Below are 18,065 nucleotides of genomic sequence, written 5' to 3'. Positions count from 1 at the left end.
GATGAAAAAATTGTCTGTCAGTTTCTTGTATTTTTTTTTTTCCTCTTTTCTTCAGCATGTTTTCAGGAGTATGGAAACCAAACACAGTAGCCAGAACAAGATGAAGCAGAGGCAAGCAAGCAACAGTGGATTACCGTCTGCTAGAGTTTCGGGGGAGTTTAAATCAGGGTCCAGGCGACCTGCTGCTGTCAGTCATTGGCAATGGGGGGAAGCCCACTCTGAAAGGCCGAGAAAATAACATGGAAGCCAAAGAATAGGGAAGAAAGTGATAACACTTGCTGCCCCTTGTTTAGACACTATAAGCATTAGATTTTAAAAAATATATATAACTATGTCTCTAAATCTGTGATAAAGTAGATCAAAGTAGAAATTGGCACACATAATCACAAGTATCTTATGTCATCTAAACGATTGCAAAGTGTTTTCATCAGTGTGAAGGTGTCATGGCAGATACATTTAACACATTACTGTATTTTAGGCTTTTGTTCATTATGAAGTCATAACTTAATTATGGGGCTGACCAGCCAGGGAAAGCAGCTGTCAACATGATGATTGTGGAATACAATGTGCCGGGCGGGGAGTTTCAGCAAATCTCTCCTGTTACACCAATCACATTTACATTTAATCGAAATAAAGGCTTAACACTTATACTTTCTATGTACATGTGGATATAGACGTGGATGCTGACATGGAAGATGATGTCCAACAAGAGAGGAAAGAAAGAATATGGACAGAATGGCACTGAGGAAACAGACAAAAAGTGTCATCAGGTTATGACCATAGACTCACAGAAAATACAATAATATCAGTTTAGAAAATAAGTGACATTATAACAGATCATACACCACTGCACACTGGTGAGATCCTAGCGAGACAACAGAACAAAAAGAACAAAACATAGACTTCAAAGCAATGCTGATATTTTGGGAAACATTCATATTTGCCACATTAGAAGACAGGTACCAATTTCATGTCAGTGCGTTTAGTACAGAGATTGTTACAACAACTCCAAGAGTCACTCAAACTGGTAACCTCATGAGGTGTTAGATATGAGACATGATAGGGACCAGCTGTTGTTGGTCAACTCCAGTGCAAAAGTTAACTTCACATCCAAGCACTTCACATTTAATTTGGCTCAGGTCTCTCGACACCCTGTAGTAAGGTGAGCCAAAGGATCATTAGATACTGAGAGAGGTGACAGAGATTGATTTGTAGGACAGATTTGTAGGAAGTTGTGTCAAGAGTCATCAATACTAGACACATCTTCAGCACTTCTAGCTGCCTGTGGGTCTATAATGTTACTCCAGTCAAATCAAGTGAGTATTCAATGACCTTAACTCACCTTAATTACATAAATGGAATACATAATGTGTGTTAAAAATCACCTCAACCTCCCTGAGCAAAGATATAATAAACTCTAAAAGCACTTTATTTAAGGCTGACTTAAACAAAAGCAGGGTTAGGGTTAGAAGCTATACATTTTTCTGGAGGGGAATGACATATTTAAACTGAAACAATGACATGTTGGGTAATCTGCATGCTACATCTGGTGAGTTTAAACTCACTATTATTTCAATTTTGCTACTTTTATGCCAGTAAATAAACAAATAAAGCCACCGTTTCAGACTACGTCTCACCAACCCTCTCTAGCACATAGCCTGAATTAATTAAAAATAATGAATGATATCTGGCTCATACATGTTTTGAATAAACTTTTTGTAAGTTGCATAAGCATCTGCCAACTGAATTTGATGTATAAAATTAAATTAAATTAAATTAAATTAAATTAAATTAAATTAAATTAAATTAAAATAAAGAATTCAGTATCTCCCTTGCTCTGTGTTTTATTGTGTGGAGAAGTATTTATTATACATTTATGCAGAAAATGTGAATAGATTAAATATGAAACATCCAAATACACTGGGTTATATGTCAATATATCTAATGATAAAGCAGTAGAAAACAACCAGGATGGTGCCTAATCATATGATTTGGTCGGAGCATTAAATTTAACTTATTTGTATCACACATAAAAGTTACTGAAAGCTTCCACTCTGCAGGTGTAAGCCAGTTTGGTACTTAAACTCAGTATTATGACTTGTTTACGACCGTGTTGTAGTGTGCAGCCTGCGGCAGTGTGCAGCCCTGCAGGGGCCAGTCTAGTGTGCTCTCCTCCCCGACCTCACCAACAGGCTATCTCCTATCTGCCCAGTTAAATGACAAATCTATTTTGGAAAGGAGGCTGCGCCAGAATAGGCACGTCAGCTATTTGGCATCATGAGGTACCGGAGAAGAAAGAAAAAATAAGTCTAGTCTACCGCCCACCGTAGCAGACTGGGGGATGTTCCACCATCCTGGATTTACAATCATTTCAAGGATATTTGAGCACAAAGAAGACTTTTTTTTTAGGGGGGGATTTCTAAAACACTGATATTGGATTATATAAACCATCATCCGGAAATCTTTGACGGCCAACTGACTGTGTGAGCCCACATGATTCAGCGTTCACCGTTTTACCTGTGAGGTTGAAGACTCAAGGTGAAAAAGTAATGTTAGACTAATAAATAATAATAATAACAAGAATACAAAATGTTTCAATAGTAATGATATTTAGTGATTTTTACCGAAGTTATAACAGTTTTATGATTAATCTAAAGTACAAACTGTGTGGGTAAGAAAAACTAAATACTAAACGTTCACACCTGTAACAGTTCAGATGTTGGGCTCCACTTTGGGTTATGTGCTCCAGTTTTCACAGTTTTACAAACGAGCAATTGAATTTCAACTTTATATCTAAGATGTGTTAGTTTAGTGCACAGAGAATGAAGTGTGTTTCTGAAGTGGGAGCTTTATCAAACAGCTGATGTCCCTTTCGCTTCTACAAATGGCAATGGACAGAGACGGGGTCTGACAGCTGAGGTTATTTTTGGGACAGGCAGTTCAAGCGACAAGAGGTGACAAAGCTGGTAAATGTCAGTCTTTGAAAGGCACATATCTTCACTGTTTGACCTTGTTACACGGGGGAATTTGTTCATTTTTTTTGTAGTTTATTAAACCAATCTCCTAATTGAATAATGCTGCATGGGATTTAAATCTTAAGTGTTTGTGTTGATGAATGTCTGCAGGGCTGGGACAAGGGGGATGTTGACAGGAACTGGCAGCCATAAATATGCCCATCTGAACTGCTGGATTTATGTCTATTTTCATTGCATAACATATTAACAGAGCACACTTAATAAACTGTCACGTCTCTCAATAGTTTGGGTGCATGTGATTTATTGTGTGCTCAGAAAGTAATAAATACAATAAATAAAACAACACAGCCTTTTTCTACAGTTTTTGAATTGTTTGTTATTATTAGTAAATGCATTTATAAAACTCCCATTTTATTCAGAACTCTACCCAGTTTAGTAACTAAGAAATTATTTTGGTGTTTGGTAGCTAATAGGAAAACTATGACAAACTACCTGCTCGTTTGCAGGCTATGACAATCATTAGGACTTAAACAAATGTGACCCATCCTGTTTAATGTTGCATAATTTCTTTTTGGCTTGATACTTTATTCTAATATCCTACACTGTTTCCTATTTTATTCTAACAGGAACAAACCATGGATCCAAACTTGTTTGGAGGAGTGCCCAGGTTTCTCACTCGCCCAAAGGCGTTCTCGATGTGCGTAGGGAAGGATGCCACACTGAGCTGCACTATCATGGGCAGCCCCACCCCGCTGATCACCTGGGAAAAGGATAAACTGAGGCTGACATCAGGAGGACGCTTCAAGGCCGTGGAGGATGGAAATGTGTACCGCCTGACCATCTATGATTTAACACTGGAGGACAGTGGCCAGTACATGTGCCGGGCCAAAAACAGTGTTGGGGAAGCTTATGCTGCTGTAACCCTGAATGTGGCCCTGCCAACAGAGATGGCTCAGAGGGCCCCTGTTTTCCTGGTTAAGCCTACCTCTACACGTGTAGTTTTGGGAGGTGATGTTGTTTTTCTCTGCCAGGTTGCAGCTTTTCCTCAAGCCAACTTTGATTGGGAGAAAGATGGGCGCTACTTGGGGGAGTCTAACCGCGTCAAGATTGTTTCCAACACTGACAGCAGCACCTTAAAGATCCAAAGTGTACGTAACCTGGACAGCGGCACCTACACCTGCAGGGCCAAAAACACTGTCGGCCGCGCACACGCTGCAGCAGCTCTTGTTGTAGAAGCCCAGGATTCCCGTCACCTTACTGTAGACAAGAACACCTCCCTCCTTTCTCACCTGCAAAAGCGCAAAGAGGAAATGAAGAAAGACATCTCTATCTATCGCGCAGAAGAAAGCAGCTCCTCTGTTTCTTCTTCCTCCACAGCCAACATAAGAGATGGTCTGAGTCTGGAACATGAGCTGAGGGCATCAGTGCTGGCAAGGCTGCCCAAAGGTGTGTTCACCCGTACCTGCACGGTGACTGAAGGCAAGCATGCTAAGCTCAGTTGCTTTGTGACGGGTCACCCTAAGCCCCACATCATCTGGAGGAAGGATGGAATAAACATCAGCGAGGGCCGCAGGCATGTCATTTATGAGGACCAAGCTGAGAACTTCATCCTCAAGATCCTGTACTGCAGGCAGAGCGATAATGGTCTCTACACCTGCAATGCAACCAATATGGCTGGGCAGACCTACAGTGCTGTGTTGGTAACAGTGAAAGGTAAGATGGTCATGTCTTAAAAACTTGCTACATACTGATAATGTTTAAGTACACATTTAAGATAATTCTTAGTATCATTAGAGATGTCAATATATAAGTCTGTCTCCTAATAGTTTTCTATATCTCTACCATGTTGCATATCTGAGGCACCCAGCCTCAAGACCCCAAGCCAGTTAATCTCCACTGAATACATAAATCTTTAAAAACAGCTTGCAAATATAAACTATACAGGCTAAATAATTCCCAAACCAGTCGGCCACTGTAGTTATTAGCAAACATTCATCAAACAGGAATAAATAGCCATTTGTCAGAGACTATTTTGAGCTGCAATTTAATACACATTTGGTGCTTAAGTCTGTATTTATAACACCAGGATGCTGTACAGTATGTGTAATTTCCTCAAAATAAACTACAGTGCCTGTCTATGATCATCGCAATAGAGGACCATCTCATCCAGTGCAGCGGTGGGGCTCATTTATGTATTTTTAATAGCAATAATAATGGGAGTATTTGGCACAGTGGGATAAACCATGTTATAAGGATTATCTCACACTTGGAAACTGGGCTAAGTAAGTGCTACTTTTCAAATTACAATGCCAAAGCCTCATTTAAAACTCTAAAAATGTGCCTGGCTATTCACAACAAGGTTGAATTCTGGCTCATCCACTCAAGGAGGGTGTTGTGTTGCATCTATTTTCTGCTAGTGATGAGTAGTTCGCAGTTGCTAAGATGGGCACTTACTTACTGGAGCATATCGGCACCACTGCTAGTGTGACTTCCCTTGGGAAGAATATTTCCCAAGGGATACAGTTGTGGAGTTGTAGATTTTTGTTGGTTGTTAATCAGTACGTTATTGATGGCTTTGCAACCTGATTATCGGTGTTGGATCCTTCTGATATTTTGTTGGATTTAAAGTGACAATTTGAAATGGAAAATATACCATCTATCAAATTTTGTATATACTGTATATAATGATATGTATAATACAATATATAATACACAAAATGCAACACCTATAGTGATTTGTTGTTATACAATAACAATATAATAACAATGGTCAATGGATGAAAAGAGGGATATTAGTTTTCAACAAAATAAAAAAGCTGTATTGTATAACAAATTATATAACTAATAAAGGTTATCAATGTTTAGTATGTACTGTATGTATATGTGACTAAATCACAAGCTAAAATTCCTGTAGAGATATCCTGTCTCTCTCTGGCTGTCACTATTTAAAATAAAGATATCAAAAGCCCCAAAAGTCAAAGTCAGAGTTTAGCAGCTGTATCTCACCAGCTTTGATTCGATTTAGTGTATGACCAGTGTGTTTGTGCAGCCTGCCGAAATGAAAACAGCTCACTTGTCTTTGCGAGGTACATTATAGGAAATCTTGTAAATATTTTACGCAGATACTTTGGAGTTATTTATTGATCCCAGTGGACCTGACCCATAACTCAAAGTGGAGTTCCACATTTTCAACACTTCAACAAACTCTTGGCTCAGATCCAAAGTATGGATATAGATACAGTTTGAAACTGTAACCCTCGTTTGTACTGCAGAGCTCAGTAAGAAAAACTGAGACGTAGTGGAAACATACAAGATGTGCTCCTCCATTGAAATAGTGGGTGTAGTGAGCACATTGAAACCTTTAGTTCAAACCATTTTCAGTTACATTATTTTTACAGCACACAACATTTTGTATATGTCAGCTCATTAAATTTAGAAAGTATGTTATCTTACTTGCAAGCCAAAATAGTTTTGAGAAGTTGAAGATGTCACATTTTACTACCCAAAAACATTTTTTGACTTGTTGACTAGCTATTTAAAATGTTCTTAAATAACCTCAAATCTTTGGTGCTGAAGTTTCCTTAAACACAACATACAAAAAAATAACACAGATTAAATGTCCAGTGTGATAGATTATCTAAATTGCGGGTTTCTTTGCCTTGATTTTAATATTGCACTAGCTTGAAGAACAACTTATATCCCAGAGAAAGGCATGTAGACTGTTTGGAAAATGGTTGACAATATTACCAAAGATATACTGTGACTTGTTACTGAAAACCATCGTTCAAAACCATGGATACGGTCGCCTAACCTGAAGATTCTGCTATTTTTCACTGTGTCAGAGCCTAAGGTGCCATTCAAGAAGAAGCTGCAGGATGTGGAGGTACAGGAGAAAGCATCAGCCACAATGATGTGTGAGGTGCCACTTAGTGCCACTCAGGCAAGCTGGTTCATGGAGGAGACGAGGCTGGAGCAAAATGTGAAATATCGCATGGAGGAGGACGGCACCCTACGTCGTCTCACCATACACAATGTCACCACCAACGACGACGGTGTTTATATCTGCGAGATGCAAGAAGGCAGTCGAACTGTGGCTGAGCTCACAGTCCTGGGTATGGTTGAGGTTTTTCTGTCTTTATTTCTTGTTAAATGTTATTGTGGAATTAATGTAATCTTTTTAATATACAACTAAATGTTAGGAAACAATGTTTCTAATATATTACTAAATGCATTTCTTCATGTAACGTCTACTTCCTCTCATATTCCAGGCAACATTACTAAGAAACTGCCCCGGAGGACAGTAGTTCCTGTCAGCGACACTGTCATCTTCTGTGTGGAGCTGGAGCATCCCTGCTCAGATGCCTACTGGACCCGAAATGGCGAGAAGCTGAAGGAAGATAAACGTATTTCCATTGCCTGTGTGCTCAGACAGTACACACTCACAATAAGAGGTTGTCAGGCAGATGACTCAGGAGAAGTGGCCTTTGTGGCTGGAGACTGCAAGACCTCCACTCGATTCTCTGTCACTGGTGAGGATAACACCTCCGTCGGTTTTATTGTAGTTTTTTGCCTAGAAGATAAGAATCATAGCCAAAATATGAAAGTAAAACCAAAATCCCTCAGTACTTATCTGATCATCACTCTTTTTGCTCTAGCCGCAAGGAAGCATCCCCCCGATCCCCCAGTCGATGCTGTGGTGCAGAACAAGACTGAATCAACCATTACCATTCAGTGGTCCCCTCCTGACAGCGACCGCCCTGTGCCCATCAAGGGCTACAGTGTAGAGAGGAGGAAGATTGGTGCTCAAGCATGGCAGAGGTGCAATGCTGGAGAAACCATTGTGTCAACAGAGATCACCATCTCCAACTTCATAGAAGAAGCCAGCTACCAATTCCGTATCTGTGCTATGAACGACTTTGGCCAGAGTCCCTACCTGGAAGTGCCTGGAAGCTTCTACCTGGGTAAGACCGATGTCTCTGTGACATTTATCTTTTATGATCTGTTATAGTGGGCATCCAGATGTTTTCATGTCTGCTTTGCCTGTTGTCTCTAGAACCTTCTGCTGAAATCAGGAAAGGTCTGACGAACAGCACTGCAATCATTGGAGAAGAGTTCTCTATCTCCGTGGAGCTGTCTGCTGTTTGTTCTGGCTTCTGGTCTCTAAAAGGCCGCCTCCTGCGCAGTGGATCTGACTTCCTCATCACCAGGTCCAAGAACATACACACTCTGCTCATCCGTTTTGTGACCATAGAAATGAATGGAGCTGAGGTCAAGTTTGTGGGTGGAGGCTCACAAAGCAGTTGCATCCTGTCAGTGAAAGGTATGCACTGTCAACTACGCCACTATTTCTGCTTTACAACTTTATAGATTCTTTTTGATATTAAAGGCTATTAATAATGGCTTCTTACCTGTCAACTCTATTTTCAGCTGCCTCTGTTAGGTTCACCAACAAGTCAGATCAGCTGGAGGTGGTGACCTGCAGCGCCCAAGACACTGCTCAGCTGACTGCTGAGGTGTCGGATTACGATGCGCAGGTCTGTAAAGGGAGCACGCATCGTTTTCAAGTTTACGTTTAGCTTTTCACCAATTCTTTTAATGTACCCTTAACTTTACAAGTGTGCAGGGATGGAAAATGTACTTGATTTGATTCTATTCGAAATATAATAATTGTTTTCGGATGATGTGGTATTGTACCACATTACGGCAGGGGATATAATATGGTCACCACTTTGGATTGAATTTATGGATTGTAGGACATATTAATATGGAAAGGCATTCACACAGAATATAGACAGTATGCCACATTTCCCATTTCATGCTACCCAAAGTACCAGTCAACACAAGTACTCATGTCTAATTATATCTGTTCTGTGTTTTTTCTTTAGGTGGTTTGGATGAGGAACGGGCGGGAGGTGAAGATAGGAAAGAAGTATGAATATGTGATCACTGACCGCAAGAGGATCCTGATGATACACAATGTAACAGAGGAAGATGTTGGCATCTACGAGTGTGTTTTAGCTGATGACAAAATGCCCCTGAAACTCGCTCTTAAAGGTACGCTCACCAAAACTTTTAGCGCAGAGCAAACTCAATAATCTGTCTGCTATGGTCGGAGGAAAATGACTTTGGAAAGGGAACTGGGTTAAGTATGTGCAACCCAGTACTGACTCAAGCTCACATAATGCTGACAGTTTGTCTCAGACCATGTGATGTGCTGAAATGTGATCTGCTCTGATGGCTGCTAGAATATGTTTATGTGCCATCAAACAGAGGAAAAAGCTATCTGTCATCATGTCGTCAAAGGGATTTCAAGTCATATCTCTTTTTGTCTTTTGTTTTCTCTAAGATGAACCTGCCAAGTTTCTGAACAAAGCCAGAGGTACCGTGGGAATGTCATCGAGCCTTAAAGGAGATCTTGAGCTGACCTGTGAGGTATCTCCTGCCAGCGCGCCCGTTGTGTGGAGAAAAGATCAAGTGGAGATCACTGAGGACCAAAGATGTACCATCATCTCCAAAGGGACTCAAAGAAAGCTCATCATCAAGGGTGCCAAGAAAAGTGACGAAGGGCATTATTCCTGTGAGACAGCAGCAGACAAAGCCACATTCCAGGTCAAGATAAAAGGTAAGACTGTAAGATACATTTATAGTAATGGTCAACACTTGCTGACTGCATGTCACATATCCAAATTTCTTAACTTCTTTTTTTCAGAATCTCAAGCCCTAGCTGCCTTCTCCAACAAGGAGTCAGTCCAGAAGCAGGTGAAAGCTATTCTCTCCCAGAAAGCCACTCTTAGTTGCACTGTTTTGGATAGCAAGACAGAAGTGAAATGGTATAAAGATGGCAAGTTGTTGGTATCCAGTCGGACTATATACTCAGAAGCAAAAGACTGTACCCGTCAGCTGGTGTTTGAAAAGGTGGAGAAGAGCGATGCTGGAGAGTATACATGCGAAGCTGGAGTGGATAGGCTGGTCTACAATATATCTGTGACAGGTAGGACTGCTCGATTGATTAATTGAATATATAACAAATATTTCTAGTTTTGAAAATGTGTCAGTTAGATGTCTTTAATATGTTTTTGTTATTGGTGATCTTATACTCATGCTCATTTCTCCTTGATGTTATTCTCAGAGGCCCAGGCAGCATTCTTCAACAAGGAGTCAGTCCAGAGAGAAGTGAAAGCTATTCTCTCCCAGAAAGCCACTCTGAGCTGTGAGGTTTCTGATACCAAGACAGAAGTGAAATGGATCAAGGATGGCAAGCTGCTGACTTCCAGCAGGACAATCCATACTGAGTCAAAGGGCAAGAGTCGCCAGCTGGTTATAGACAGTGTGGAGAAGAAAGATGCTGGAGAGTACATCTGTGAGGTTGGGACTGAGAAGCTGGTCTTCAAACTACAGGTGGCAGGTAGGTGCAAGGACAGAACAGGCTTGTAGCATTTTTGTCGATTGATCTACCTTATAGGTCTTGCAGGTGTCATCAAATGTGTTCACATTTCATCATCCATATTTATGGTCTCCTCCACAGACGCACAGGTCCAGTCTGGATTCTCTAACAAAGAGTCTGTCCAGAGGGAAGTTAAAGCCACTCTCTCCCAGAAAGCCTCGCTGAGCTGTGAGGTAGCCGATACCAAGACAGAGGTGAAATGGTACAAGGAAGGCAAACTGCTGACCACCAGCAAGACAATACATATGGAGTCAAAGGGCAAGAGTCGGCAGCTGGTGATCGACAGTGTGGAAAAGAAGGATGCTGGAGAGTACATCTGTGAGGCTGGGGCTGAGAAGCTGGTCTTTAAAATATATGTGGAAGGTAAGGAGAATGCAGCATGTTTAATGAATACCAAATTAACTTCTATTATTATTATTATTATTATTTACATATTTAGTTTAATGATGCAATCATAATTACATTAATTAATCTGTCAAATTTTGAATAAAACAATATTTACTTTAGTTATTATTGAGTCCAAGTCCAGTATAAGCAAGCTTTTTAAAATAAATATATAAAAAGACTTACTGTGTCAAACTGCTGGATATTTTGTGCTTTTCTATTTGTGCCTGTGGTCTCCTCTGCTCAGTGATAGTAAATGTCACAGTGCTTGGCTGAACTGTTGGTCGCTTCATTTGTGAGATATTTGACATGATTTACTCAAACTTAAGTCAATTCTGACTTGGCGTTCCATGTGACATTTGAAATTTATGGGTCACTTATGTGCACAAGTGAGCTTTATGCTTTGATTTCTTGTTGCATTTCTTTGCTGAGGCAGCTCTGGTGTCTTGTGGCTCTGTTGTTTGTCAGTTCCTGGTCACGGATTTGGTCTTTTTCTTTCTGAATGAATAGTTTTTTTATGTATTCATTGTGCCTCTCTGTGGCAACTTGCAGATTCCCAGTTTGCTTTTGCTTTATGACTGCAAAGTACAATGTTGCATCTCCCTCAGTCTCACAAGCTTTGATAGCATATTACTCTGTGTGTCGCATCTGTAAGGTTTGGTTGTGTTTGTCTAGTAAATCCAAAGCTGTGCCCTGTGCTGTGGAGTCATTTTTGTATGGGTAATTGTACTGCTACCACACTCCTTTACAGTTACTTCTACAGAAGTCTGGGCTAAATCCGCTTTCCTCAACAAAGAGTCTGTCCAGAGGGAAGTTAAAGCTACTCTCTCCCAGAAAGCCATCCTGAGCTGTGAGGTAGTTGATAACAAGACAGAGGTAAAATGGTACAAGGATGGCAAACTGCTGAGTTTCAGCAGAGCAGTCCGCATGGAGTCAAAGGGCAAGATCCGTCAACTGGTGATTGACAGCATAGAGAAGAAAGATGCTGGAGAATATGCCTGTGAAGTCGGAACTGAAAGATTGGCATTTCAAGTGCAGGTGACAGGTATGAGGAATCAAAGGAAATAGTATGTTGGATATGTGTGTGTTTTGTTTCGGTTTCAGTGTTTGTTGGCTTCTCTCAAAATCTTTGGGAAAATAGATCAAAAACAGCGATTTTTAGTTGTGTGTATCTGCTGTTCTGGGTTGAATTGTGAACACTGTAGTATGTTAGTATCACAGATATTTGGAGCTACACAATAGTTTGTTGGTTTGACAGTTTGCCGGTCTTGGCTGCACATTTGTCCTCTTTATTTCAAATCTGTTCATTTTGATATTTTAAGCAAATTTCCTGGTCATAATTTGCCTTGTATCAAGCTGAAACAGTAAAATAAAGGGGTTCAGTGACATTCTTCATTATTACTTTTGCAGAGACTCAACTCAAGTCAGCCTTCTCGAACAAGGAGTCCGTCCAGAAGGAGGTGAAAGCCACTCTTTTACAGAAAGCCACCATAAGCTGTGAGGTAACTGATATCAAGACAGAGGTGAAATGGTACAAAGATGGCAAGCTGATCACTTCCAGCAAGACAATCCGTACTGAGTCAAAGGGCAAGAGTCGCCAACTGGTGATCGACAGTGTGGAGAAGAAGGATGCTGGACAGTACACCTGTGAGGTTGGAACTGAGAAGCTGGCTTTTAAGATGCACGTGGCAGGTAGGATGAAAAAGATGTTGCTAGTATTTTCTAAGTGTAAGCATGTTTGCATGTGTTCTCATCTTGTTTATGTTTAAACATCGAGTTTGTTCATCCATTGCCATTGACTGATGTTGTCATTTGTTATCATCCAATTTTTCATTTGCTCTGCAGAAGCTCCAGCTGCCTTCTTCAACAAGGAGTCTGTCCAGAAGGAGGTGAAAGCCACTCTCTCCCAGAAAGCCACCCTGAGCTGTGAGGTTTCGGATTCTAAGACAGAAGTGAAATGGTACAAAGACGGCAAGCTGTTGACTTCCAGCAAAGCAGTCCACATGGAGTCAAAGGGCAAGAGTCGTGAGCTGGTGATCGAAAAAATGGAGAAAAAAGATGCTGGAGAATACACATGTGAGGTTGGGACGGAGAAGCTGGTATTTAAGCTGCAGGTGACAGGTAAAATATATTTGAAGTTTATTCATTTTGCCACAAGATTGATAATTCTCTGCACAAAGCACTCAAAAGAAGCTCTTATTTCTCTTTAGATGTAGCTGTGAAGTTCCAGAAGAAAACTGTCAAGGAAACATGTGTTGTTCAAGCAGGTGAAAACATTGTTTTGACCACTGAACTGACTGCAGAAAGTGGTAGTGTGAAATGGTTCAGAGATGGTGTAGAGGTCAAGGAGAGCAGCAAGTATGAAATGAAAAAAGATGGCCTTTCTCGGACCCTGATAGTAAAATCCACTGGATCCAAAGACAGTGGAACATACTCCTGTCAAACTGCTGATGACAAACTGGAGTTTAAAGTTCAAGTCAAAGGCAAGTCATTGTTTATAACGTTCTGATACTTGTTGTATGGACCTCTTCAGAGGCCATATGCTATATTTGTTTTTGACCTTTCATACTTTCATTTCAGATTCAGCTTTGAAGTTTGTCGTACCTTTGAAACCTGCTTCAGTGGAGTTGGGAGGTACACTGAGTCTGGTGTGTGAACTGAATCAAGCCTCAGGGGATGTTGTCTGGCAGCGTGATGGTCGCGAGATTAAACCTGGAGGCAGGAACTGTGTGAAGACAGATGGTGCTAAGCGGGTTCTCACTGTGACTGGTGTGACTAAAGAAGATGAAGGAGAATACAGCTGTGAATGTAGAAATGACAAGACCTCTGCTAAAGTCACCTCAAAGGGTAATTAATCATTTTTATTAAACCCAAAACATTTAGGGAATATTAGTCTGCTTCATTTGATGTGACTCATTCCTTTCAGCACCCAGACTAGTGCGACTGACCACCAAACTGAACAATGTGGCTGCAATGGAGGGAAAAGACGCTATTTTCAAGTGTGCTGTCACCCCAGCGGACGCCATCGTGAGATGGTTCCACAACAGTATACCTATCACTGCTGGCCCTAAGTATAAGATTGAGCATGGTGGCCAGAGTCACGCACTCACCATCACCTCTGTCACCCAGAAAGATGCTGGAGAGATCAGTGTTGATGCAGAAGGCAAAATCTGTAAAGCCACCCTTCAAGTGCAACGTAAGAACATACATTTCTCTTCAAAATATCAGTTCTTAATGTGTTAAGTGATATCAAGTATTAAGTATTAAGTGATGTCTCATTACCTTTGACATTTCTTTGTGTCTCATTTAGATGAGCCTGTGACATTTAAGACAAAGTTAGAAAATCTGACAGTGGAGGAGCAGAGTGAAGTGAAGCTGGAAGTGGAGCTCAGTAAGCCGTCAGATGAAGTGAGGTGGATGAAGAACAGCGTAGTCTTGCAGCCTGCAGGAAACATGGAAATTCGGGTAAATGGAGCTAAGCAGGCTCTGGTCTTCAAGAGTGTGACACAAGCTGACCGGGGCGTCTACTCCTGTGAAACTCTGGATGACAAAACCCAGGCCAAACTCAACGTGGAGAGTAAGACTGATCCTCAATCACATCTCAAGACTTACCATTCATTCATTCTTACTCTAGAAAGAGAATATCATCCTCTGTGTCCAGTATAAATTTTGAGTTACTATCTAGGAAACACTGCTTGCACGTTAACACACAAACACTTCCTCTTCCTCCCTTCAGTGAAGAAGATCCAGGTAATAAAAGGCCTAACAGAAACCAAGGCACATGAGACAGAGACAGTAACTCTTGAGGTAGAACTCAGCCAGGCTGATGTTGAAGGCTCCTGGACCAGAGATGGGACCAAGTTAAAGCCAGGGGCAAACTGCCGTATCACAGTTCTGGGAAAGAAGCATGCCTTAACGTTGTCCAATCTCAAGAGGGAGGATGCAGGAACTATTGCCTTCCAAGCAGAAGCGGTACATGTTTCTGGCAAACTGATTGTCACAGGTAAGGTGTTCTTCCACTCACAGCACCTGTTCTGCCACAAGAGTCATAGTCTATTTAATTTTTGACCAACATGTGTTGATTCTACAGAACCTCCTGCTATGATATCCACGCCCATTTTGGATATCAGTGTTCCTGACAAGGAGAAGGTTACTTTTGAATGTGAAGTGTCCAGAACAAATGCAGATGTTAAATGGTTCAAGGTGAGAAATTATTGTTGAAATTACAGTAGAGATTTAAGAAGTGTAAAATACATATGTAACATTTTGAAAAATGCTAAATCTGCAGGACGATGTGGAACTTAAACCAGGGAAGATCTTTGGTATCCATTCCTTGGGCCGAAAGCGCTCTTTGGTCATCAACAAATGCACACCTGAAGATGCAGGCACTTACATTTGTCGCACTACTGATGATAACACCTCTGCCAAGCTCACAGTTCATGGTAATTATCAGTCATGTCACGAAACATACAGATCAGACTATTACCTAGAGTGCAGTATAAGAATTTCCAGTATATAAAACATCCTAAAAATATTGTCCCTACAGCCAGAGAAATTAAGATTGTTAAGAAGCTGGAGGATGTGGAGGTGATGGAGAAGGAGAGTGCTGCATTTGTCTGTGAAATCTCCCATGATGAAGTGGACTGCCAGTGGTACAAAGGAAGTACCAAACTCAAAGTCAGTGACAACATCAAGATGAGACAAGAGGGTAAGGCCTCAAGAAATTAGTAACTAGTGTAATTTAACGACCTATATTCATGTAATGTTATAATATTTAGCTGACTTATCGCTTTCATGACTACAAGATGTTTATTTCTTATTCCAGGCAGAACTTATGTACTGCTGTTTAGGTCTGTCACCCCAGAAGATATGGGTGAGATTAAATTCACAGCTGACAAGGCCTCTTCAACTGCAAAACTTAAAGTGAAAGGTAAACAAGTCTGTTTTGTGTGCGTAAATACAGTTTATACTGTTTATTGTTTATTGTATTGCATGGATCAGCTCACGATTATGTTACAATGTTCATTTGTAGTTGCAAATGGATTCTTTCTAATCATTATGTCAAAAGATGTTACAAAGTTGCCTCTTTGCATATTTTAAAGTTACTTCTTATGCAGAAGTCAAATTATTTTATTGTATTATTAGTATTTGCATAAAAGATTCTTGAAATATTTTATAAACTGACCTCAACATTTCAGCTGGTTTACTGAGTCAAATGTAAAAGGTCACACTAAAGTTAGATGAAATGTTGTCTTGCTAAAAGAGTAAACTCGGTACATCTTTCTGACAATATTGGTGAGATAGAAAATCCAGTTGCAACATGGATTTACATTGTTGTGCCTCATTGAGGCCTGATGGCAAAGGACCTACCTCAGGAATCAGATTAGCCATAGCTTTCTATGTTGATTGATTGAAGCGGTCTATAGAGAAGGCTCAATTTGTTCAGTATTCTTGAACATTTTGGGGTCATTTGATGATTGTAAATCTGTGAGAAAAAAACATCTCAAAATGAAGTTAGAGGTTCAAATTCTGAGATATATTAGCATACTTTGCTATCAGTTGATCATAAATTGCTCTAAGTTGCATTAACATGCACATATTTTCTTGTTTCTATGTCAGTGTCTCGCTGTTTGCAATTTAACAGCAGCTGATATATGAACAAAAAACAATTACATTACAAGATTCTTTATCTTCTTGAGCTTTGGCAAAAATGTTAAACTGATGGTGCATCAGATGCATTAATGTTTCATTAAAATGAGCCGCATTTGCTTTGACTATTACATACTTGAATTATGAACATTGCCTGTCCTATGGTGCGCTTGGGCAAGGCCTTGGCATTCATAGCCTTTAATCTTCCTTTGTGGCATACATGATAGTTTTTTATTAATTTAATGTTATTGTTACTATAGAGCTGCCTGTCAAGTTTGTGAAGAGACTCAGGGATAAGATAGCGATGTATAAGCATCGTGGTCATCTTGAATGCCAAGTGTCACGCGCCAGCGCAAAGGTGAAGTGGTACAAGAACAAGATGGAGATCAAACCCAGCAAGAAGTACGAGATCAAAAGTGAAGATGTGTACCGAAAACTTACAATCAACGACGTGGACGAGCATGACGAAGACACGTATACCTGTGACGCCATTGATGAGAAGACATCTTGTAAACTACTTGTGGAAGGTAACATGATGGAAGATGACAAAGGTTGATTGTAAGCTTAATGTCAGGTACAAAGTATTTACAAACTATTTACATCAAACACGCCATCAGACTCCTAGTCAATGAGGTATTTGTGTATATCTCTATAAGACTGTCTGAAAATCTGTCTGTCCGTCCGTCCGTCTGTCCAATCGTCCGCCCGTCTGTCATACATACATACATACATACATACATACATACATACATACACACACAAATATTTGCACATGTCACAGTAGAAAAATCTAATTGTCATGTCATCTTAACTGGCACACTTAAATACAGAGGAGTTATTGTTTTTAATTTTATTAATAACACTTGTGCCTTTCCTACCATTAAAAGTCATTTTGTGTGCTGCCCTTTGAGGCCTTAAGAACTTGAATGAATTGATTTATCCTTGTAGAGGATTTACATTGTACAGTGTTATTCCTGTCTATGTAATTTATATATAATCTGTAGTTTTTGCTTAATTGAAACCAACTGTATTATCACATATTGCTAATATTGAATTAACACAGTCGCAGATGGTATTAAAAATAAACACCTTGATTTACATACATAGCTCACCAAAGTCCCCCAGTTCATATTTAAGTTTTAAAAACATCAACAGTGAGATGGGAGGAAGTTACATATATATACATGCATGAAGTATTAGTAAACTAACTATAAATGGATTATCGTTGCTATTATTATTGCCATATTATCTTATCTCTCTCTGCAAGTTTATTTTTTAACTGTAAAAAGTCCTGCTAGTCACAAAATCCAGTATTTGCCTCAAAAATCAGTATCAGTCAAACTGTACTTATTACTTTACTACTGAATATTTTCAAAGCATACAATGAACCTTGTTTAAATTCCTGCAAGATAATTTTTTACAGCGTATACAAAATATTATTACAAAATATCTTTCTTGTTCTGGGCACTAATGCAGTACTGAAAAGTAGGATTTAGGATAGTAGGATAGTTTGTTTTGGATCTTAAAATGCTTAAACCATTGGTATGGCCCTCTACTATAAATAAACACTGCATTTATTTTGTGAAATCATACTGTATCGTTGGCTTCTAACC

General features: G+C 40.0%; 1 protein-coding gene across 13 annotated transcripts in view; it reads left to right on the top strand.

The window, feature by feature from the left end:
* The first annotated feature begins 2,292 nt into the window (after window positions 1–2,292).
* Window positions 2,293–18,065, top strand: part of obscnb (obscurin, cytoskeletal calmodulin and titin-interacting RhoGEF b) — a 51,335-nt gene continuing 35,562 nt past the window's right edge. For 12 of the 13 annotated variants that reach the window (XM_027290557.1, XM_027290567.1, XM_027290563.1 and 9 more), the window contains exons 1-25: window positions 2,293–2,538; window positions 3,602–4,688; window positions 6,818–7,087; window positions 7,244–7,504; window positions 7,631–7,936; window positions 8,029–8,295; window positions 8,403–8,509; window positions 8,861–9,029; window positions 9,322–9,597; window positions 9,685–9,966; window positions 10,105–10,380; window positions 10,501–10,782; window positions 11,555–11,848; window positions 12,214–12,495; window positions 12,649–12,924; window positions 13,014–13,286; window positions 13,384–13,650; window positions 13,730–13,999; window positions 14,114–14,380; window positions 14,540–14,806; window positions 14,894–15,006; window positions 15,092–15,245; window positions 15,350–15,511; window positions 15,629–15,733; window positions 16,713–16,979. In XM_027290557.1, coding sequence (XP_027146358.1) covers window positions 3,611–4,688; window positions 6,818–7,087; window positions 7,244–7,504; window positions 7,631–7,936; window positions 8,029–8,295; window positions 8,403–8,509; window positions 8,861–9,029; window positions 9,322–9,597; window positions 9,685–9,966; window positions 10,105–10,380; window positions 10,501–10,782; window positions 11,555–11,848; window positions 12,214–12,495; window positions 12,649–12,924; window positions 13,014–13,286; window positions 13,384–13,650; window positions 13,730–13,999; window positions 14,114–14,380; window positions 14,540–14,806; window positions 14,894–15,006; window positions 15,092–15,245; window positions 15,350–15,511; window positions 15,629–15,733; window positions 16,713–16,979 — 6,571 coding nt within the window. In that variant the 5' untranslated portion in view covers window positions 2,293–2,538; window positions 3,602–3,610. Of the gene's footprint in view, window positions 2,547–3,601; window positions 4,689–6,817; window positions 7,088–7,243; window positions 7,505–7,630; window positions 7,937–8,028; window positions 8,296–8,402; window positions 8,510–8,860; window positions 9,030–9,321; window positions 9,598–9,684; window positions 9,967–10,104; window positions 10,381–10,500; window positions 10,783–11,554; window positions 11,849–12,213; window positions 12,496–12,648; window positions 12,925–13,013; window positions 13,287–13,383; window positions 13,651–13,729; window positions 14,000–14,113; window positions 14,381–14,539; window positions 14,807–14,893; window positions 15,007–15,091; window positions 15,246–15,349; window positions 15,512–15,628; window positions 15,734–16,712; window positions 16,980–18,065 lie in introns of all 13 variants that reach the window. The other variant, XM_027290525.1, reaches the window with a different exon arrangement.

This window comes from Larimichthys crocea, chromosome II (assembly GCF_000972845.2).
Source record: "Larimichthys crocea isolate SSNF chromosome II, L_crocea_2.0, whole genome shotgun sequence".
Taxonomy (NCBI): Eukaryota; Metazoa; Chordata; class Actinopteri; family Sciaenidae; genus Larimichthys; species Larimichthys crocea.
This window is presented reverse-complemented; position numbering and strand designations above follow the sequence as displayed.